The sequence below is a fragment of the Herpailurus yagouaroundi genome, unplaced genomic scaffold (genome assembly GCF_014898765.1).
Source record: "Herpailurus yagouaroundi ecotype Mexico unplaced genomic scaffold, PumYag 196, whole genome shotgun sequence".
In the NCBI taxonomy this organism is placed as follows: Eukaryota; Metazoa; Chordata; class Mammalia; order Carnivora; family Felidae; genus Herpailurus; species Herpailurus yagouaroundi.
Window position 1 is genome coordinate 11,244,828 of NW_024412427.1, and position 24,972 is coordinate 11,269,799.

Below are 24,972 nucleotides of genomic sequence, written 5' to 3' on the forward strand. Positions count from 1 at the left end.
TGGAATCTACTCTGATCTTGGACAAGATAAAGCTCTAACTTGATTTTTTCTTTTTCCATATATAGCCAGTTTTCCTTGGCTTAATTAGTCTAGTATCTCATTCTCTTCTGCAGTATTTGACAGCATTAAATACTCCATCTTTTAAGTTGGTTTACTTATTTTGGGAGAGTGCGTGTGCAAGGGGGGAAGGGGCAGAGAAAGAGAGGGGCAGAGAGAATTACAAGCAGACTCAGAGCTGTCTGCACAGAGTCCATTGTGAGGCTCTATCTCACGAACTGTGAGATCATGACCTGAGCCAAAATCAAGAGTCAAAGCTTAACCAACTGAGCCACCCAGGTGCCCCAATTACCTCATCTTTTAAAACCATTTTCTCTTAACTTGTTCACTTCGAGTTAATCTTGTATGCCCACTTCTAACCATCTCTTCTTCAATTTGTCTTCTTCCTCCCATTCACTAAATATAGGTTCCTATGGTTCTGTTCTGAATTTTTCCCTAGAGTCTCAAATTTTATGATTTCAAAGATCATCTCTAAAACGGTTCCCAAATCCAATCACTTATCCTTGTTGCATTCCCATCCTCTGGTACCAAATTATCAACTAAATGCAGGAGATCTAGAATAATTCTCCAATTGTAAGGCTAGTATTCCTCTCATGGTCTGATTCTATGGTGGCACTGCTATCCTCCCAGGCAACTTGACTTTTCTTCTCTCCTGTTCCTCTTGATGCTTAATACCTAAGTCTCACTGATTTCACTTCCACATTCTCTCCCTACTCTTCTACCACCATTGCCCCAGTTCTAACCCTCCTTATTGCTCACTGTATTACTATACAACTTCCCACATAGGTCTCCCCCACCTTCACTCACCACCAGATAATACAAGCTATACACGATTACCAAATAAAATAAAATACTTTTTCCTATGGAGTTTTGATCATGCCAATGCCCCAAATACTTTTAGAGATCTTCCTCTCCACAAGAGGATTCTATGAGCCTATACAGGCATACCTCAGCAGTATCAGTTCTAGACCACTGCAATAAAGTCAATATTTTTGTTTCCCAGTGCATATAAGTTATGTTTACACTATACTGCAGTCTATTAAATGTGCAATAGCATTATGTTTAAAAAAATTTTTACTTACCTTAATGTAAAAATACTTTGTTACTAAAAAAATCCTACCCATCATCCACACTGAGTGTGATTCAAGTCTTAATCTCCTTGCTAGTGGAGGGTCTTGCCTTGATATTGATGGTTGCCGACTGATCAGGGTGGTGGTGGTTGCTGAAGGTTGGGGTGGCTGTGGCAATTTCTTAAGAAAACAATGAAGTCAGCCACAACAATTGATTCCTCCTTTCAGAAAAGATTTCTCTGTAGCAATGCTGTTTGATAGCATTTTACTGAAGTAGAACTTCTTTCAAAATTGGAGTCCATTCTCCTAAAACCTGCTGTTTAATCAACTGAGTTTGTGTAATATTCCAAATCCTTTTTGTCATTTCGACAATCTGCACAGCTTCTTTACTAGGAATAGATTTGATCCTAAGAAACCCCTTTCTTGAACGCATCCAAAGAAACAACTCCTCATCCATTTAAGTTTTGACATGAGATTGCAGCAATTCAGTCATATCTTCAGGTTCCACTAATTCTGGCTCTCGCTATTTTTGCCACATCTGCAATTACTTCCTCCACTGAAGTCTCAAACCCCTCAAAGTCATCCATGAGAACTGGAAAAATTTTTTTTCCAACTCCTGATAATGTTGATATTGTGACCTCCTCCCATGAATCACAAATGCTCTTAATGGCATCTAGAATGGTTAATCCTTTCCAGAAAGTTATTACTTTGCCCAGATCCATGAGAGAAATCACTACCTACAGCAATCATAGCCTTAAGAAATGTATTTCTTAAATAATAAAACTTGAGAGACAAAATTATCCCTTGATCCATGGGCTGCAGAATGGATGATGTATTAGCAGGCATGAAAACCTTAACCTTGTTACACATCAGCATCAGAGCTCTAGGTGACCAGACGCATTGCCAATTAGCAGTAACATTTCCAAGAATCTTTTTTCTGAGTAGTAAGTCTCAACAGGGGGCTTAAAATATTCAATAAACCTTGTAAACAGATGTGCTGTCATCCAGGCTTTGTTGTTCTATTTACAGAGCACAGGCAGAGTAGATTTAGCATAATTCTTAAGGGCCCTAGGATTTCTGGAATGGTCACTGAGCACTGGCTTCAACTTAAAGTCAGCAGCTGCAATAGGCCCTAGCAAGCCAGTCAGCCTATCCTTTGAAGCCAGGCATTAACCTTCTCCTCTCCAGCTATGAAAGTCTTAGATGGCATCTTCTTCCAATATAAGGCTGTTTCATCTACACTGAAAATCTGTTTAGTGTAGCCACCTTCATTAATTAGCTACATCTTCTTGATAACTTGCTGCTTCATCTTGTACTTTTATGTAAACGGAGATTGTTTCCTTCCTTAAACCTCATGAACCAACCACTACTGGCTTCAAACTTTTCTTCTGCAGTTTCCTCACCTCTCTCAGCCTTCACAGAATTGAAGAGAATTAGAGTCTTGCTCTGGATTAGGTTTTGGCTTAAGGGAATGTTGTAGCTGGTTTGATCTATCCAGACCACTGAAACAGTCTCCATATCAACAGTAAGTCTGTTTTCTTACCATTTGTGTGTTCACTGAAATAGCACTTTTAATTTCAAGAACTTTTCCTTTGCACTCACAACTTGGCTAGCTGTTTGGCACAAGAAGCCTATCTTCTGGCCTATCTAGGCTCTCAACATGCTTTCCTCACTAAGATTAATCATTTCTAGCTTTTCATTTCAAGTGAGAGACATGCTATTCTTCCTTTCACTTGAGCACTTAAAGACCATTGTAGGGTTATTAACTGGCCTAATGGTTGTGACTCAGGGAACAAGGAGGCCCAAGGAGAGGGATGGGGAACAGCCTATCAGTGGAGCAGTTAAAACACCCACAACATTTATCAATTAAGTTCACTGTTGTATATGGCCAGAGTCTGTGGTGCCCCCAAACAATTACAATAGTAACATCAAAGATCACTGACCACAGATTACCATTACAAACATAATAATGACAAAGTTTGAAACAGAGCAAGAATTACCAAAATGTGACAGAGACACAAGTGAATGTTACTAAAAATAATGGCACATTGGGGCGCCTGGGTGGCTCGGTCGGTTGAGTGTCCGACTTCGGCTCAGGTCATGATCTCATGGTCTGTGAGTTCAAGCCCCATGTCAGGCTCTGTGCTGACAGCTCAGAGCCTGGAGCCTATTTCCGATTCTGTGTCTCCCTCTCTCTCTGCCCCTCCCCTGTTCATGCTCTGTCTCTCTCTGTCTCAAAAATAAACAAACGCTAAAAAAAAATAAAAAAAAAAATAATGGCACTGACAGATTTGCTCAATGCAGGGTTCCCACAAACCTTTAGTTTAAAAAAAAAAATCAAAATATCTGCAAAGCACAAAATGAGGGATACCTATATTTACAAACCAAAACCTCCATCTGGCCCCAACCTATGTAACACTAAAAATAACTAACACTTTAGGTCGCAGTAAAGCATGACAATTATGAGTTCAGGCTCTGAAGGTAAGGCAATTGCAGGTTCAACTGTGCCACTACACTATTAACTCAGGCAAGTTCCTTTCCCTTTCTTAGGCTTAGTTTTCTTATCACCCATAAAAATGATCCATACCTACCTACCTCACAAAAGTGTTTAAGTGAAATGAGGGGCGCCTGGGTGGCGCAGTCGGTTAAGCGTCCGACTTCAGCCAGGTCACGATCTCGCGGTCCGTGAGTTCAAGCCCCGCGTCAGGCTCTGGGCTGATGGCTCAGAGCCTGGAGCCTGTTTCCGATTCTGTGTCTCCCTCTCTCTCTGCCCCTCCCCCGTTCATGCTCTGTCTCTCTCTGTCCCAAAAATAAATAAACGTTGAAAAAAAAAAATTAAAAAAAAAAAAAAAGATTAAGTGAAATGATAGGAAACATGCTCATACTGCCTGACATAGAAGAGATAACAAATATTAACTAATGGATTCTACTCTCAAATTCACCACCTACCATTTTCCCCTTTCAATTACCCTATTTTTAGCTAGACACTGTGAGTGAAGATTTCTAACAACACACCCTATGTTGTTCCCCATCTCTATAACTGTTTTTCTTCCTTCCACCTAGAACCCCTTCCCCTGTCCAATTTCCCAAGGCATGCAAAACCAAATTACAACTATGCTTTATGGTCTTAGGTCAAATGCTATTTCTTCCATGAAGCTTATATAATTTTGGTTTATATACTGATTTACATTTTTTAAAAATTTTATTTATTTTTGAGACAGAGAGAGACAGAGCATGAGCAGGGGAGGGGAGGGGCAGAGAGAGAGGGAGACACAGAATCCGAAGCAGGCTCCAGGCTCTGAGCTATCAGCACAGAGCCCGACGCGGGGCTCGAACTCACAGACTGTGAGATCATGACCTGAGCTGAAGTCAGATGCTCAACTGAATGAGCCACCCAGGCGCCCCCGATTTACATTTTTTAAAACCATCATGTATTATTTTCTAGTAATAAAAACAGTTCGAGAAGAAACAAAATTCAAACTAGTTCTGAAGTAAAAGAGCATGAGATTAAGGCAGAATGACAATTCTGTAAGCCTAGATTTTCAAGAAATAGACTTCATTACATAACTGAAAAAATTTCCCAAAACAGTTTGTTGTAATCTAAGAAATACCTGTAAGTCTAACCATAGTGTTTCTCAAAGTGTATGGCGTGGTCTAACACTATAGGCATCACCTGGAAACTTCTGAGAAGTGCAAATCGTAGGCCCAAACGTAGACCTAACAAATTGGGAACTGGAGATAAGACCGTAATCTGTGGTTGAACAAGTCTTCCAAGTGATTCTGATACACTCTGAAGTTTGAGAAACATAGCCATACTAAAAGAGCACTGGTGGTTTATTTTAGTTCTTTTAGTAAATGGGTGTGAAACTAAAACTTGAAATGGATTTTGAAAACGTGGAAACCTATACACTGTATAGAATTGTCAGTGTGAACTCACCACCTCCAATATCTTTAAAAGGAATTAGCTACTAATTACATGCTACTATGGCTTTGTTCCTCTGCTCCACATTCTTATAAACCTCTGCTTATCTCACCATGCATATATATCTAACTTATACATAAGCCCATAAGACAGGATAAAGAACCCTGGAGAACCAAGATGCTAATACAGTAAGGTCCTAACGGCCAATAAAGTACTTCTAACAACAAAATCTTAAATACTAGGTGCCAATCATCTTGAACTTCATAAAAATGACAGAAGACAATGTTGAATAATATAGGACATCCAGACATGCTACAGAGGAAAGCAGACTAACAAGACTATATTCACAGTATACAATAGGGCCTGAATTAGGACAAAAAGGTAATGTAACCTAAAGTTGTTTAGTATCTTCCTAAATGATAACTGGGCAAGAAATTGGAGGGGAGGGGCACAAAACCCTTGTTCACTGGGTATATACTGCCCTGCTTTCTAGTCTTATAGTTATGAAGTAAGCAAATAAAAGCAAAGGGAAAAAGCCAGTCATGGCCATGATCATTGTGTAGTAACATTTAACAGCATTTGACAGTTTACAAAATGCTTTTCAAACCCATCATCTCAGAGATACACTCTCTGGAGTAAAAGCTAACATAAAGGAATTCATACTTAACACAAAAGACATGCTTAAAGATTATTCTGGCAGTCTCAGAAACCTAAAAGACACTATTCCTCAGATTACTACTTCACTTGGGTAGAAGCATTGATTAAATAAATGGCATGAAGCTAGGGTTCCAGGAATGCCTTTGTAAGACATTTACAGTTGACTAGAGTGGTTTCATAAAGCACTTTAAGAATGAGACTTGTAGGAGTAACCAGCTAGCTCAGTCAGTAGAGCATGCGACTCTTGATCTTGGGATTCTAAGTTTGAGCCCCACGTTGGGTATAGAGAGTACTTTAAAAAAAAAATAGAAAAATTAAAAATAATGAGATTTGTAAAAAGAAAGAGTGACTTAAATGAACCTTTCTTGTTTTTAAATTGTATTTATTTTGAGAGAGCAAGAGAGAGAGGGAGGGAGGGAAAGGAAGGGAGAGAGGGAGAGAAGAGAGGGAGAGAAAATCCCAAACAGGTTCAATACTGTCAGCATGGAGCGCAACAAGGCAGGATTTGATCCCATAAACCGTGAGATCATGACCTGAGCTGAAATCAAGAGTCAGCCAACTGAGCCACCCAGGCACCCCTTAACTGAACCTTTCAATGAGCATACAAAATTCTATGACATTCTCACTTATTAATGGATAAATATGGGTTTATTACATAAAATAGGAGTTACCTGATGAACACAAACTGAAATATTAAAACATTATGGAGAAAATTTCAGGAATTCAAAACTCTAATTAAACATAAAACTGAGGGGAAGCACAAGAGGCTAGAGTTGTCTCCCCGTCTACAGAGATATGTATATTTCTTTTCTATTGCTTTTTAATCACACTGAGAAATAAAAGCAGTTATTATTCCGTGGACAAGATGTTACTAGTCCTTAATATTCCACCTCTTCAGAGATTAGCATAAGAGATGAGTTTTTGTCACAGGAGTGACTCTGAAAGGAGATCTCTATTAGATAAAAGAGAATAGATTTACACACTTTAATTTTCCCAAAGATCTTGGTGAGTTGTCTTTTTTTAACGTTATTATAAAATTTCCCATAAATCACAAAAGTAGACAAACTAGTAGCACAAATTCCCTATCAACTCAGTTTCAACAACCATTAACATTTTGTTCTACTTGCTCCACCTCTCCTCTCCTGCCACCACCTAACACGTTAATACCCCATCTTTAAGGGTATTTTCCCTTATGTTCTGTGATACTTCTACACTTCTCCTCTTCTGATCATTACTTCTGTGGTTCATCATCTTCCTACCCACTGTTTACTCAGTTTGGGAAAAAGGAGGAATCCAATGGGATTTTGTAACTCTCTAAGATATGTTACTTACTGCCTTAAGACTAGGAACATCTCCTTTTCTAAATTTATCTCCCATTATCAGTTTTCTAGCATAACACTAAACACCTAAATGTTTAAATCAGTTAACACTCAAGGCATTCAACACTTTTTAGGCCCTAGATGTCAAGGCAGATAAGCCCATGAAAGTGGTGAATCCACTGGCACCTGGCTGCCTCAGTCAGAAGAGTATACGACTCTTGATCTCAGGGTTGTGAGTCTGAGCCCCACACTGGGTATAGAGATAACTAAAAGAAATAAATAAACTTAAAAAAAAAAAGTGCTGAATCTAGGGTTAGAGTGAACAACTGTTACAAATCACTGCTCCTTTCAACAAAGGCTCAGAAGATACCATAGATGGTGACGACCTTCCCATATACCCAAAGCTTATAACCCAGCTTTTCTAGAAAAAAAAATTTAACAGTCCAGTGATGGCCCTGGGTTCTGAACTCCTTGCCTTTGAAAAAGTGCAAATATATTCACTTTCAACAAGCTGAAGGAAATATTAGCAATTTGGGTATCCCTGGGCTACTCCAAAGAACTGCAGTCAAATAAGCTAAGTATTTTGAAACATTCATAAATATTTCCTTTCTTACCTTGAGCCCTAAATTTCTTTTTAAAGATTTTATTATCTAAGTAATCTCTATACCCAACATGGGCTCAAACTCACAACCCCACGATCAAGAGTTGTATGCTCCACCAACTGAGCCAGCCAGGTGCCACTGAGTCCTGAATTTTTTTTTAAATTTACATCCAAATTAGTTAGCATATAGTGCAACAATGATTTCAGTAGATTCCTTAGTGCCCCTTACCCATTTAGCCCACCCCCCTCCCACAACCCCTCCAGTAACCCTCTGTTTGTTCTCCATATTTAAGAGTCTCTTCTGTTTTGTCCCCCTCCCTGTTTTTATATTGCTTCCCTTCCCTTGTGTTCATGTGTTCTGTGTCTTAAAGTCCTCATATGAGTGATGTCATAGGATATTCATCTTTCTCTGACTAATTTCGCTTCGTATAAATACCCTCTAGTTCCATCCACGTAGTTGCAAATGGCAAGATTTCATTCTTTTTGGTTGCCGAGTAACACTCCATTGTATATATATACCACATCTTCTTTATCCATTCATCCGTCGATGGACTTTTGTGAACCCTAAATTTTCTGACATTTCTTTATTCTTGTATCAGTCTAAACTTTTGCTTTAGTCAAACTAAAGTTCTGACTAAAATGGTTATTTATTCTCCCTGGTCTCTTCTTATATTCTTTGGTGAATAAGTGAAATCTTACCTTGCTTCATCCTTCGGTCTAGAGCCATCATCATTCTGTGAAGCACCTTGAACATCAATAAAATTTACACAGAAAATGAGTTTCAAAAAGTGATTTTCACCTTTTTCCTAAACAGGCAAAGCATTTTATTAAATCTTGTAGAACACACTATAACTTAAATTCCAACATGATATTTAAAGGAAAAATGTGATAAAATGTTCATATGATTGAAATTAAAAAATGTTTACCAAAATTTTGCACAAATGCTTTTTAGGTCTAGGAGATGCTAATTAGTCAAGGTATTATTACTGATGTCCTACTTCTGCCTTTTAAAATATATATTTGCTTGGTTCTAATTCAAATCTAATATTTTAGCCATCTTTTATATTCCAAATACCTCACACAAAATACTGATAACCAGCAGGATAAGGAATAAAACAGATTCTGAAAACAGAAAAACCAGTAACATCTCTCTTATGCAAGGGCCTGGCAAATAACTTCAAGAAAAGGAAAGGTACCAACTAATCTCAAGTGGCAAATTAATGCCACAAATTTCACACTTTCTTCAAATTTCATTCATGCAAAATAACCTGAGGATTCAGTAAGGGTCTGTGCACTATAAAAACATTAGACGGTAGGCACACTGATTGCAGCAAAAATAAGACAGAGAAGGAAATACTGTAAAATGCAGAAACAAGAACTCAAGTTTGTCAGTCTATTTTAAGTTAGTTAAAGAATAATAAATAGTCCCTAGGGCGTCTGGGTGGCTCAGTTAAGCATCTGACTTTAGCTCAGGTCATGATCTCATGGTTCATGGGTTCAAGCCCTACATTGGGCTCTGTGTTGACAGCTCAAAGCCCGGAGCCTGCTTCTGTGTCTCCCTCTCTCTCTGCCCTTCCCCCACTCGTGCTCTGTCTGTCTGTCTCTCTGTCTCTCAAAAATAAACATTAAAAAAAAAAAGGCCCTGGGGCGCCTGGGTGGCTTAGTCGGTTGAGCGTCCGACTTCAGCTCAGTTCATGATCTCACAGTTCATGGGTTCGAGCTCCACATCAGGCTCTGTGCTGACAGCTTGCTCAGAGCCTGGAGCCTGCTTCAGATTCTGTGTCTCCTCTCTCTGCCCCTCCCCCACTCACACTTTGTCTCACTGTTTCTCAAAAATAAATAAATGTAAAAAAAAATTTCTTTTAAGTCCCCAAATACATAGTTTTAAACAGTGAAATCATCACTACATTACTCCAAACCATAATTAATAGATTAATTTCATTTAAAAAATGCTGAATCACCACTACACTATACCATACTCCGCAAGGTTGCCAGGAATATCATCTTGTCTAAAAATATTACATTAAAAAAAGTAGGGGGTATAAAAGGTACAGCATAAGGAATATAGTCAATAATATTTTAATAGTGTTGTTTGGTGACCGACTGTAGCTATACTTGCAGTGAGCACAGCATAATATACAGATTTGTCCAATCAATAGGTTGTACATCTGAAACTAATGTAACTTTGTGTGTCAACAATCCTTCAATTAAAACAAAAAGCTTACCAAAAATAAGAAAGTACAAGTGGATAACCAGACAATATGGTATACGTATGCAATGGAAAACTATCAGTAATAAAAAGGAACAAATAATTGAATCATGCTATGTCGTGGATGAACCCGAAAAACCCTGTGCTAATAAGTAAAAGAAGTCTGACACAAAAGACCACACACATTGTACCATTCCCATTTATATGAAATGTCCAGAAAACACAAATTTTTGGAAACAAAATAGATTAGTGGTTGCCTAGGGCTAGAGGTGGGAACAGAATTTCCTGTAAATAAAGAGGATCTTACCAGGGGGATGAAAATGTTCTAATCCTGATTTACAGTAATGGTTGGGTCACTCAGTTAAATTACTAAGAATTATTAAACTGGATATTTGCAATGAGTGAATTTTATGAAATATAAATCTCAATAAAGCTGTTAAAAATGGCTCAAACCCATGAGCTGTGAGATCATGACCTGAGCCAAAGTTGACCACTTAGCTGACTGAGCCACCCAGGAGTCCCTAAAAAAATTTTTTTAATGTTTATTTTTGAAAGAGAGAAAGAGCATAAGTGGGGAAGGGGTAGAGAAAGAATCCCAAGCAGGTTCCATGCTATCAGTGCAGAGCCTGACTTGTGGGGCTCAATCCCACCAACTGTGAGATCATGACCTAAGCTGAACATGACCTGAGCTGAAATCAAGAGTCGAACGTTTAACTGACAGCCACACAGGCACCCCTGAAAAGAGTACATTTCAGTTTTACAAGAATTTTTAATTTTTTAATGTTTATTTATTTTGGGAGAGAGAGAAAGAAACAAAAGAGAGAGAGAAAGAGAGAGAGAGAGAGAGAGAGCGTGACAGAGCGTGAGCAGGGAAGGGGCTGAGAGACCAGGAGACAGAATATGAAGCAGGCTCCAGACCCTGAGCTGTCAGCACAGGGCCTGATGCGGGGCTCAATTCCACTAACCATGAGATCATGACCTGAGCCAAAGTCAGACGCTTAACTGGCTGAGCTACCCAGGAGCCCCTACAAGAATTATTTTTATATGGAACATATCGCCTCAAATAGCTGATGAGACATAAATGAAATCAGGAAATGAAATGTAAAAATCCAGCACAAGTTACTAAAATTAATCAATTAGTATCCCACTTTTCTCAAAAATTAAGAAAACCAGTGCATCAGAGTGGCTCAGTTGGTTAAGCATCCAACTCTTGGTTTGGGCTCAGGTCATGATACCATGGTTTGTGAAATCGAGCCCTGCACTGGGCTCTGTGCTGACAGCACAAAGCCTGCTTGGGATTCTCCATCTCTCCTGCCCAGCATGCACATGCTCACGCTCTCATGGTCTCTCTCAAAATAAATAAATAAACTTTAAAAAAAAATCTGGAACATTCCATTTAAAGAATTTTTTTTTTCAACGTTTATTTATTTTTGGGACAGAGAGAGACAGAGCATGAATGGGGGAGGGGCAGAGAGAGAGGGAGACACAGAATCGGAAACAGGCTCCAGGCTCTGAGCCATCAGCCCAGAACCTGACGCGGGGCTCGAACTCCCGGACCGCGAGATCGTGACCTGGCTGAAGTCGGACGCTTAACCGACTGTGCCACCCAGGCGCCCCTGGAACATTCCATTTAAATCTACCAATAAGTGACACTTCTAAACTTTTTCATTTATTACAAAAAGCACAGTATTTAATCACAGACTCTGAGGCCAAACTGCCTGACTTTATATTGTAGCTTCATCATGTACTAACATTGTGACTTCAGAAAAGTACACTTGCCTTTCCTGTGCCTTTTACCACTTATAAGATGGGGACAATAATGATACCTACTTCACAGAATAGTTGTGAGGATTACACGTAAAGATTTAGAACAGTGCCCAGCACATAAGCACTCCATAAATATTAGCTATTACTGTTTCTCAAAATTACATTTCATTTAGAAGTACAAAGGCCATTTTCAGCCACTCAATACAGAGGTGAGGTCATAACTATGAAATTTTTTTAAATGTTTATTCATTTTTTGAGAGAGGGAGAGAGACAGAGAGTGGGGGAGGGGCAGAGAGAGAGGGAGACAAGGAATCTGAAGCAGGCTCCAGGTTCTGAGCTGTCAGCACAGAGTCCAACATGGGGCTCAAACTCACAAACTGAGAGATCATGACCTGAGCTGAAATTGGACACGTAACCAACTGAGCCACCCAGGTGCCTCAATGGCATAAATTATACAGACCTAATTCTGTGCTTCCAGAGAATAGTTTTTAAAAAAGGCACAAAATATCTGATACTTATACAATGAATGTCCAAGAAGAGAACAGTGATCTTAAAGTTTGCATTTTATGAATGTATTGTTCTTTAGAAGTATTCCTACTGCCAATTTCCGCAAGAAAAAATGATCAGATTTCTAAATGCACACATTTTACCCATAGGACACTTTGGAAGATCTACAAAGATCTCTTCTATTCAGTGAACTACTCAAAAGGGGTTCCCTGCCATAAAATAACTAACTGGTAGATGAAGCAATTTAACACACTGTTCTATTTCCTGGTGCCTAGCAATCTGAAAGCAAAACAAACAAGTGAACTGATACTAGAGCAGGAACAAGGTGAAGTAAGCAAATTTGGAGAAAAAAAAAAAAAAGGTTATCCTGATGGCTATTATCAGCTCTGAGATGAATCAGAAAAGAAGGCTTGGGTTAGCACCAAGTGAAAGAACTAAACCAGAGATAGCCACATTAGGCTAGGGACTTGAAAGGAGATGAGGTGTTTCTAGGTATGTGGCACACCCTACACTAGCAGAAGCAAAAGTAACTTTCTCTTAGACAATTATTCCCCAATTTAGGCCCCTAAAATTCCCACAGACTATGATTAAAAATAAACTGGCAATCAAAGAGCAGCAAACACATAAGAAAACAAGTCTCAATGAAGGACAGACATAAAAATATATCCCCGGGGGCTTCTGGGTGGCTCAGTCAGCGAAGCATCCGACTTTGGCTCAGGTCATAATCTCACGGCTTGTGGATTCATTTTCCACATCAGGCTCTCTGCTGACAGCTCAGAGCCTGGAGTCAGCTTTGGATTCTGTGTCTTCATCTCTTTGCCTCTTCCCTGCTCACGCTCTATATGTGTGTCTCTCTCTCAAAAATAAATAAACATTAAAAAAATTTTTTAAATAAAAATAAAAAATAAAAATATATCCCCAAAGATCTCTGATATTGGAATTTTCCTTTTTTGTTTGATATTGAAATTTTCAAATGGGGAATATTAAAAAAAACTTATCAAAAGAAAATGAACAAGAAAAAACAAGAAATTATCAAATAAGCTCCAGCAATTGCATTCCTAGGAATATACCCAAGATAAATTAAAAACATGTGCACAAAAAAAAAAAAAAAAAAAAAAAACAACATGTGCACAAAGAAACTTGCACACAAATGTTTGTAGCAGCATTATTTATGATTCATTAATAACCAAAAGGTGGGAAAGTAAGTCATGTGTCCACCAGTAGATGAATGCATAAACAAATTGTGGCAGAATCATACAGTGGAAAGTTATTCAGCCACAAAAAAGGAAGTACTGATACATGCTTCAACTTTGATAAACCTCGAAAACAATATGCCAAGAATCCAGACACAAAAGGTCATGTACTATATGATTCCTTTTTTATGATATATCCAGAATAGGAAAATCCCTAAAGGCAAAAAGCATATTAGAGATTACCAAGGGTTGGGGGTGGGGAATGGGGAGTGATTATATAATGGACAATGGTTTGTTTTTCTGAGGTGATGAAAATGTTTTGAAATCAGAGGTGGTAGATACTATCATTATGTATATACTAAATGCCACTGAATTGTATACTTTATAAGGTTAGTTGTATGTTATGTAAATTGTACCTCAAAAGAATCACAACAAAAAAGGGACATATTTGAGAAACAATAAATGTTGTAAAACTGAAAGTGCACATATCAATATACAGGAGAAATTCCATTCTCAAGTATATATCCCACACAGACTCTTCAAATTGTACCAGGAGACATATAAATGACTAAACTCAAAAATATTCAATTATGACTGTATGTTCTTAGTGGCAAAACCTGGAAAGAAATCAGACTGTCTTTTGACATAAAAATGGATAAACTGTGGTATATTCACCTAACAGATTATCATATAGCAACAAAAATAAATGAATTACAGAGAAGTACTATGGATAAATTTTAAAAGGCAAAAATCTATTTTCATAGAGCTCAAGAAAAAGTGCAAGTAATAGACTGCTTAGGGACATGCACAGGTGATAAAAAAATGTTTAAGCAAGGAAATGATAAATTCAAAATTTAGAGTAGTGATTATCTGTAGGGGAAAAATACAGATTTCTAGGGAGGAAAATACAGGAGGATATAATGATTGTTAATGCTCTAATTTCTAAGGTGTGTGGCAGTTATGGGTGAATAATTTATGCTGGCTTATGTATTACACATGTTAAATATAAGAATATATGTAATATATATGAGAATATAAGTCAAAATGCTTTGTAAATTGTATAAATGGATGAAGAATTCAGCAAAGTCTTACTCTAAACCAATAATGACTATATTACAGCCTTAATATTTGGATTTTTAAAATAGAACTAGTGGAAATAAAGTTTTCCTGGCTTTTTGAGGAGGGTAAACTAGTTAATATTTGAACATATATACAAAAACATTCAAAGATAAGTCAAATAAGTTTATCTCCATAAAATAATTAGTTGGTACCCAGATCCAGTTGAGATCAGTAATTTCAAGTAATATTTGGTAAAGCAAAAAATTTAAGCTAGTTTCTTAGAGTTTATTATACTGATAAGAAAACATTATAGATACATTCATATAAAATGGCGATTTACATTAAAATTAAAAGGAACCACAAAAACTAGAGTCAAATGAAAGAAAGAATGAGATACAGTCAAAATGGAATGGAACATACATATTAAGAACCAAAGGTCACATACGCCAAAACCTATCTCCAAATTAATTTTAAATACATCCAGAGTATGCATGGTAAAGAATAAAGATCTTTATAAGAATATGTTCTTACTTTATAATCATGAATTTAAAAGTAAAATAGATTTTTATTTGTCTTTAGGAAAAATGTCTTTGACAGTAATGCTTTTCAGTGTTTCCTACTGGAGGTCATATTTAGGAAGACAGGTATTAAACTAATGATCTACCACTACCAGCAGCCCAAGAGGTAAAAACAGATGAATGGGAAGTTCTTGCAGATATGAACTGCCGACACTCAATTTGTTGACTGACTTTAGACCTGAGTGCTAAAGCAGTAAATCTGTGTAACTAATTAAATAAAGGATTCTTCCTAGAGATTCATAAAAGGCAACTCTGTACTTAAAGAGAGGAAAACACCAGGACAAATTATGAAGTTACTTTCTAAATCAGAGAAGAAAGAAAGAATATCAAAGAAAATGTGACAACTACAACTAAGATGCTCAGTTGCATATTAAACTTTTTCTCTGAGCCAGCATGGGGTTGGGAAGGTGGGGTGAGGATATAAAGCTCTCTAGTTTTCAAATAAAGCCTGAAGATAAGCATGAAGAAAAAACAAACACGTTGAGTAAATTTTGTTTCACTTGAAAAAGGTTTATTTATTTAACTGTCATTTAAAAAAAAATTATCCACCAAAAACAATGAGCCAAAAATTTCTAAGTACCCAAAGAGATAATACTGTCTCATCAGGAAAATCCAACATTCCCACTAAATCTACATTTATAGCAAGCTATTATTTGGTGACTTTTAATACTAAAATTCAGTGATTTCTTTTCATAAACATTATTTAAAAATTAACCAAAAATATTTAAGTCTACAAGAACAAATTTCTTCTAAGAACCATTCTACATGTTCTTCCACAAAAAACTTGACTGGGATGCCCGGCTGGCTCAGTAAGTAGAACATGTGTGATCTTGGGGTTGTAAGTTTGAGCCCCACGTTGGGTATAGAGATTACTTAAGAACAAAATCTTAAAAAATTTTTTTAAAACAAAACACAACCTCTAACATTCTCAGGGGAAAAAAATAATCTAAAAATCTTTAACAGTAGAAAATTATTCGAATACAAAAGCAATCCCCCTCACCCCCCTACCTCCCCAGTTCTTAGCCAACCAACCTATGCCAGGTGCTAGAAATTCAATTTTAGTGGTAAACTCTTATTTTCATTTCTGGTTTATAATTAAAGTTACAGAAATGGAACCAAAGAACAATCTAAGTGTAGTTCCCAACATGCATGCTTGTGAACTAGACCAGATTTTGTCTGCTTACAACTCATGACTTGATTCAAAGTTTCTCGGTTTCTAAGTGTGAATCAACTGGAAAGAATAGGAAACATCAACAAATATTTGTATTTCAATCTTGACTCTGCATCATACTAATAGGTGTGATATTGAACTTATTATTTCAATTATCAGAGTCTCAATTTCCTTATATGCAAAATGCAGGTTGTGCCTTATTAAAGCTACGATGGTTAAATGAGTATATATGTAAACACATCACCATAGTGGCATGGCAAGCATTAAAAAAATGGCAGCTATTTTATCTGGCAACTCCAATCCTAAAATACAGTGTGACTTTCCAATTAAAATCTCTACTTCAAATAATTATGTTAAATTCTATCAATTATTTTCTTACCTGAGTGGAAAACTGGTAACATAGAAATATTCACTTTTGTGGGCAATAAACAATAAAGTTGTAAGTAGAAATATACAATTTAGATTCTACTTTAAAATATGAAAATGGATATGCTTTGTTAATTATTAAGTATTTTTCATTGGTAACAGTTTCAACTTGTAGGGGGTAAAAAACTTAAGCAGCTATAAATGCAGAGTGTAGAGCAATATAAAAATGAAATTTAACTTGTGTATTATTTTCTAGTATTTCAATTTATGGAAAAATTTGACTATTACAGAGTTCCTATGAATAGCAGTCAATTAAAATGAACTTGTCAACTCTGAAGCAGTATGACCATTTCAGAAATTTCTCTCCACCCTCACTAACCTCAAAGAAACAATCTGGAAGATACACCAGGACTGTGTTGAAGGTCCTGCTATTAAAAAAGATCATGAGTTAAAGAGGAAGTAGGAAGTCTTCCAAAGCAGAAACAGAAGAATAGCATCTGACGACTGCAAAATGTTTTATAATGTAGTTTCTAAGTAAACAAAAAGAACTTTGTCAGACTAATCAAGAAAACTACTAATCTGCTCTTTGTCTTGGGGATTCTTAAATTGACATTTCAAGTGAAAATTTGCTTAGCACATTTGTAAGTAATGGAAAAATCTAAAAGGAATCCACTAAGAAGTACTTTCATTAAGCATGCTAGCTATATAGGCACTAATCCGGGTGCCAAACTTCTTTCAATTAGTTAATGTTTATTATTTCCTTTAACAAAAACTAGTGAGTCATAAATTGTAAGCTATGCTGGTATACATATAATGAATTGGTTTTGTCATTATTGTAACACAAAGATACCTCTGTAAATGTAGCCTACAGAAATGGAAAAGGAATGGCAAATGGATTTCAGCTTGTATTGGTAGGCTGATACAGTACTAAGAAGGATTTCAAGTCAAATTTAAACTCAACTAGATACTACTACAGACACACTATGTCTGCCATTGGCAATGGAGAGGGTATGGCACCATTTGCCATATTAACTATCATCATTGGTCTACAAAATAAATAGTTTACAAATCAATTCATTACACAGAATCAACTGTGATTCAACTTTGATTTTCAACTTTTCAAATTACAGAAAAATGTTTTATTCATAGAAACAATGCACTAAAAGGAAAATGTTTAAAATAATCAATGTCTCTTTTTAAAAAAGAAATAACTTCTTTAAGGTGAAAAAGAATAGCAATAATTACATACAGCATCTATGGTGGCTAACATTAGAAGAATCATTAAAGAGCCTATATAAAAAGTGATTACTTACTTTCTGAACATGTAGTTTCACCATTGGTAACAACTTCAGACTCTAACTGCAGCCCATCAAGACAAACTGACAAGTCTCCCATTGTCTCTGTTGGCTCTTTGTCACCTATAAGCTGTAAAGTCACAACTACTTCCTCAACTGTAAGAGAATATAATTACAGAACAAATAGTCACTTTTTTTTCTTTAAGCCATCTTAACTGTTAAAAACAATGAATGTCAGAAAAAATTTACATTTTTGTGTATATAAATTGTTTTTAGTATACTTCTCTGAGGTTTCAGGACTTTTGACACAAACATTTAAAAAAACAACAAAATTTGTTAATGTTTAATATCCATAATATAAAATACTAAATAGCTCAATCATCTCATTTGTTATATTCATTCCATCCTTGCAGAAAATAAGCCAGCGGGATTATTCAGCAATATATGCCTGAATTTTACTGAGTGAAAACATATAACTTAAGAATGGACTGCATCTCTTAAATCCTAAATGAGATTTAGAAAGTATGTTTTAGATAGTCAAGGGGTAGAAAAACATCTATGTTTTAAAATCATGATATATTAGGGGCACTGGGTGGCTCAGTCAGTTAAGCGTCCGACTTCAGCTCAGGTCACGATCTAGCGGTCCGTGAGTCCGAGCCCCGCGTCGGGCTCTGGGCTGATGGCTCAGAGCCTGGAGCCTGCTTCCGATTCTGTGTCTCCCTCTCTCTCTGCCCCTCCCCCATTCATGCTCTGTCTCTCTCTGTCTCAAAAATAAACATTAAAAAAAATTTTTTTTTAAATCATGATATATTAATCAAAACAAGCATGTTTCAAGTTTTTATATATCTTCATATATACACACACACACACACACACACACACACACACACACACACACACACAAATAAAACCACAGCCATCTAAAATTAGGAAATTTAAAAAAAGCATTTGAAAAGACAATCTGTCAAAATATTAATCATATATGTCTTTGAAATAGGATTACATTTTTCATCTCTATATTCTTTAGTTTTCCATAATTGAGTTATAATATTTTAATAAGTACCTATTTACTAAATTTACTAAAAAATATTGGGTCAAAAATGAATGGCTAAACCAAGGTTGCTCAGAATGCTTTAAATAATTCAAAATTCGAGGCACCCGGGTGGTTCAGTTAGTTAAACATCTGACCTTTGATTTCAGCTCAGGTCATGAGCTCAAGGGCTCAGAATGCAAAGCTTGCTTGGATTCTCTCTGCCCCTCCCCTACTCAGGCTTGCAAGTGCACATGCATGCACACATTGGTTCTCTCTTTCTCTCTCAAAATAAATAAACATACATTTTAAAAAAAGCTAAAGATTGTTCTCCTCATTAATATTATAACCAAGCAAACTTAAAAACAAATAGTGAACATAGTCATTCTGCACGTCTTGCACATGTATTTCTTGCAGAAAAACAAATAGCCTAACACAATTTCTGTTACTTTTACATACATACGTTTCATGTTGTTTGACTTTAAGGTTTCAAAGATATCTAATGCAGCAGTTCCCAACAAAACATCAGATTTCAGTGTCTGATGACTCCACACGCGAAAATGCAATTTACTCACAGGGGTGACAATACTAAAAGTGAAGAAAGGTTTAAAAAAAAATTATTATTTTCATTAAAATATCACAGTGGGATCCTAAATAAATTACAATTAAATTTTAATGTCTAAAATCTTCTGACTGTATCTCTTACAGTTTATTGTACAATCAATATTGCCCCTATTTTGTAATCTTACAGAAAACATCTGAATGCTACATGCTCACATTGTCATTTTCATTTGTGGCTGAACTACAGGGGCAACTTCATGCATGTATCACCAACACAAGTAAAACTGCTCATCATGCTACAAACTGTTAGAAAACTTGTCTTACTTTAGTAGTATAAAAAGTTAATTTATAAATTAAATCTTTACTTTAGGTCAGGTAGTATAGTGAGCCTGAGGTGATTTCATTTCATCTTCATGGCAACCCTAAGAGATGGGAATTACCACCTGCGTCTTCAGATATAGAAACCACTATTCAGAGAAGTTAATTAAGCAAGTTGCCCAGCATCCCACAGCTAGTCAGTGGCAGGCTGTAATTTGAACAAAGGTCTGAAAACAGAGGAGGAGGAGGAGGAGGAGGAGGAGGAGGAAGGGGGGGAGGGGAGGAAGAGGAGGAGGAGGAGGAAGAAGAAGGGGGAGGGGGAGAAGAAGAATACTATCTGTAATGGTAATTTCCAAAACAAATTTTGGGAAATCTGAACTTGCACTAAACCGCATACAAAGTGTTCTCAAAGTCACCAATTAGAAAAACAGGAACACTGTTATTATCTGCCATGGTATGGTTCAATACTATAAAGAAAAATTCTAGGGACACCTGGGTGGCTCTGTCAGGTAAGCATCCAACTTCAGCTCAGGTCATGATCTCATGGTTTGCGGGTTCGAGCCCCATGTTGGGCTCTGTGCGGACAGCTCAGAACTGGGAGCCTATTTTGGATTCTGTCTCCCTCTCTCTCTCTGCTCCTCCCCCACTTGTACACTTTCTGTCTCTCTCTCTCAAAAATAAATAAAACATTTTAAAAAATTGAAAATGAAAGAAAAATTCTAGAAATATTTGAATTTCTCTATACTTCATTCTAAAAGGTGATGAAATTTGGGGAGACAAATAAACTCTTTCTCAGAAGGCTACCTATGTCTATTACCCTCATTATCATATTTTCACCACCATTTTAAGTTTAAACAAACTAAATGGGGATGGAATGTAAGGAATTATTAATTTTACTTTCATTTGAAAGAGGATAAAGTATACTCTCAAAGATGGTCTTATCTAAATTAATTCAATTCTAGAGAGAATGCCCACAACAGAAGCCATGTAAATATTGCAGACCAATCTGCTACAACTTAAAAATTCAGAACTTGAGCTATGCGTTCCCCCAAACATCATCAATAATCAACAATAATATTGGATCAACAATAATATTACCTTAAGAGGCTACAAGGAGAAGTTTCTTTTTTCTTAACTTTTAAACCACTAAGGAGTTCATATCATTATCAGCTTAAAGAGCCTCAAGGTGCACATCTAGTGAGCAGAGCCAGCAGTTGGGAGAAACTTGATGAGTATTCAGTCAATACTCAGTTATTCTGCTAAATATCTCTCGTCATTACAGAGACTGGTGATCTTTTACAGATTTCATTTGCTTTAAAAAAACATCTGCTCATATATTTTTAAATGTAGATTCAATCTTTAATAGACCACTAATTAAAAACAAAGTCTAAGAAACTTTGTTGAAATAAATACAGATAAGCATTAGGATACTTCTTAAATTTCACTTATTTGCTCAAAATCATCATAAAGTACATCCAGATACCCTAGAAATCCAAAAGTCATGTTAAAAAAATAAAAATAAAAGTCATGTTAAAAAACAATTTAGGTATATCCAATTTGTTTTGTCATTTATTAGGAATAAATACTATACACATCAGCATGTACTGTGTGAACAGCTTATAGTTTCAAATATCTCACCATTTAGAAATGAAACTTTTCCTTAGTCATTGGTTTATTTCTCTAAGGGAAGAAAATTCAAGAATTCCAAATGTTAGGAGGCGCCTACGTGGCTCAGTCGGTTAAGTGTCTGCCTTTGGATCAGGTCATGATCTCACGGTTCACTAGTTCAAGCCCCACATTGGGCTCTCAGCTGCCAGTCAAGAGCCTGCTTCAGATCCTCTGTCCCCCTCTTTCTCTGCCCCTGCCCCACTCACACTCTCTCTACTCATACCCTCTCTCTCTCTTAAAAATAAACTTAAGAAAAAAAAGAATGTTTTAAAAAATTTAAAAATTAAAAAAAAGAATCCCAAATGTTATGTAATAAAAAGAATTTTTGTATATTTGATGTGGTGACAACCAGTTAGTTATATTTTGAGCTACATTTTAATATACATTTGGTCCCCAAACTAAATATGGTATATTATCTTGAAATCCATTTGTTGATAAATCATGCTCTCTTCCATTTTAGTAAAAACACTAAAATTAATCTATAATTGTCTTCAATGAGTGCTCAGTACCAACATGTGGTGATTTGTCAGTAAGTGTTAAAAGTGAGCTATGTGCTACTTCTATGAATTCATCCTACAGATAAAAACACCAACATATAGTGCATGACTCTTGGTTTCAGCTCAGGTCATGATCTCACAGTTTGTGAGTTCAATCCCCATTTGGGGCTCTGTGCTGACAGTGCAGAGCCTGCTTAGGATTCTCACTCTCTGCCCCTTCCCTGCTCTCTCTCTCAAAATAAACATTTTTTAAAAATAAAAAAAATAAATAACACCAACACATAGACAGGCACATGAATGTATATATTGCAATGCTGCGTAATAACACAACATTAGAAACCAACTAATTAGGGGCACCTGGGTGGCTCAGTAGGTTAAGGTCCGACTTCAGCTCAGGTCATGATCTCACGGTTCATGGGTTCAAGCTCTGCATCAGGCTCCATGCTGACAGTATGGAGCCTGCTTGGGATTCTCACTCTTTCCTTCTCTCTGCCCCAACCCCACTTGTACTTTCTCTGTCTCAAAAATAAATAAACTTCAAGAAACCAACTGATTTATAGGGAACTAATAAAATACACGATAGTCCATTCATATTAAGGGATATTATTAAACTATATAAGGTATGCTAGATCTATATGTATACAGCTAGAGAGATAACCATGCTATGTAAAGTATAAAAACAGAGTTATAGGGCACCTGGATGGCACAGTTGGTTAAGTGTCTGACTTAGGCTCAGGTCATGATCTCACGGCTTGTGAGTTCGAGCCCTGCGTGGGGGTCTGTGCTGGCAGCTCGGAGCCTGAAGCCTGCTTCAGATTCTGTGTCTCCCTCTCTCTCTGCCCCTTCCCTGCTAGCTCTCTCTCTTTCGTTCTCAAAAATAAACATACATATATACATACATACATACATACATAACAACAGAGTTACAGAATTTTTTTTAAAGGAAGAAAACCCCTGTGTAGGTTCTGTGTGGGCATCATAATTAAAAACACAAAAACAAGGGCTGCCTGGGTAGCTCAGTTGGTTAAGCATCCAACTCTTAATCTCAGCTCAGGTTTTGATTTCACAGTGATGAGGTCAAGCCCCATGCTGGGCCCCAGGCTGGGCATGAAACCTACTTGAAAAGAAAAAGAAACAGAGAGGAGCAGGAGCAGGAGCAGGAGCAGGAGGAGGAGGTGGCGGCGGCGGCTGAGGCGGAGGCGGAGGAGGAGAAAAAGAGAAAGAGAAAGAGAGAGAGAAAGAGAAAGAGAAAGAGAAAGAGAAAGAGAAAGAGAAAGAGAAAAAAAAAGAAGAAAAAGGACGAGACAAACACACACCAAAAAAATTATTTTTAAAAGCCCTGTACTTCAACCCTAATTTAAGGAAAGAGCTGTTAAGAATCTTTCTAGGCCCATAACCACGGGCTCTCCGGATGCTGTTCAGTAGCAATAATGATACCACCATCAATTAAACTGGAGAAGGTAAAGGAGAGATTGGAAAAACAGAAATATCTAAAGAGAAACAAAAAAGGGACTAGAGAAAGGAGTCCTAGGAATAGATGAGAAAGAAAAACAAAAACATGAGAAGAGTGGCAAAGAAAACAAGTGAGAAACTTTTAAAGCTTCACTGCTATTCACTTATTAAACTAAATACACTGTAGAAAATACTTTCAAACCTACACTGTAAGGGGTTGCTTCCATTTGGGACTGTTCGTATTGTTGCATTTTTCTGTCTTCTTTGACTGTCCATCAACTGTGACTTCCACATAAGGACTTGGTCCAAACCAATTCTTTTTATTTTCTTTAAGTTTTGCTGAAATGACTAGGCAAAATAAAGGAGAAAATATTTAAATATTTGAGATGTTAGTTCATCCTTCAAATCCAACTAATTTCATAAAGGTTGCATAGAACATTATTACTTTTACTCAGAGAAGCAGTTTTAGTCTAAAATACTTACTAATTTTATTCACTCATAACCTTTGTATTTCCTTCCATCCTAGTAAATGAACATAGGATTTCCCCCACATCATTCACGCAAATTACTATTAATAGACTCCCCAATGTCAGTATCAGTAGTCTCAGTACTCTGAAGTCAATTAAAAAATACACCATCAGGGGCATCTGGATGGCTCAGTCAGTTGAGCGTCTGACTCTTGATTTCAGATCAGGTCATGATCCCAGGGTCGTGGAAATGACCCCAGCATTGGGCTCTGTGCTGAGCATGGAGCTTGCTTAGGATATTCTTTTTCTCTCTTTCTCTCTCCTTCTCTTTCTCTCTCTGTCTCTCCCTTCTGCCCTCACTCACATGCTCTAATTTTTTTTTTTACAAAGTACATCAACAAACTCAGTCAACAAATATTTGAATCCCTAACATGTACCAGATAATTGCTCTCAACTGTAAATAGTGCAGTTTACAGTATAGAAAAGGCCCTGACTCTCAGGGAGATAATATCCTAGTTAGAGATAAGTCCTTGTGCTGAAAAACAGGCTAATGTGGCAGAATATAATTTGGTAATCTCTGAAGAAACAGTTTTAAGCAAACATCTAAATGACAGGGAGTTTGCCCGGAGAAGACTGGAAGTGGGAAGAGAGCATCTGGAGAGAAGCAAAAAGGCTTGGCATATCTGGAGGAAATATAGCAAACAGGGAAGAATGGTAAATGAGGTGAGATCACATTCAGCTTTATAAGCCCAGATAAGGAATTTGGATTTTATTCTAAGCATGCTGGAAAGTCACCAGAGGAAGACAGTTGCAAACTAGGATTGTTTTTAGCGTCTCATATCTCATATTAGCAAGAGCTTCCTACAAAGTACATCTTAAGATACTGACTGATTCCTTCATCTTCACCCTTGAGTTAGTTACCTTTGACAAAAAATAGCCTTGTCCAAGACCCTTGGAAGGTGCAACAAGTAGATTCAAATCTAGTAGAGCACCTAATAATGGTTCCCACAAGTTGACAACTCGTTGCTCCCCTATAAATGAGGTGATCACAGCCATGGAAACATTCTACCACCTAAATATCTATTCTAGCAGCTAAGCACAGAGAATGTCAGTGCCCACCAAGATTAAGGGACGTTTGGTATTGCTACACGAGTTTGTATAGCAGCTACCCAAGAAACTCAATATACAGTCCAAAGCATACACAGTCT

The 24,972-nt window shown here is 36.9% G+C and overlaps 1 protein-coding gene across 4 annotated transcripts in view; it reads right to left on the reverse strand.

Moving 5' to 3' along the window:
• The window catches only part of ITCH (itchy E3 ubiquitin protein ligase), a 145,245-nt gene that overhangs the window by 59,353 nt on the left and 60,920 nt on the right, over window positions 1–24,972 (reverse strand). For 3 of the 4 annotated variants that reach the window (XM_040447278.1, XM_040447279.1, XM_040447280.1), the window contains 4 exons: window positions 23,504–23,645; window positions 19,265–19,389; window positions 17,790–17,927; window positions 8,326–8,371 (listed from right to left, as the gene is read on the reverse strand). In XM_040447278.1, coding sequence (XP_040303212.1) covers window positions 8,326–8,371; window positions 17,790–17,927; window positions 19,265–19,389; window positions 23,504–23,645 — 451 coding nt within the window. The remainder of the gene's footprint in view (window positions 1–8,325; window positions 8,372–17,789; window positions 17,928–19,264; window positions 19,390–23,503; window positions 23,646–24,972) is intronic. The other variant, XM_040447282.1, reaches the window with a different exon arrangement.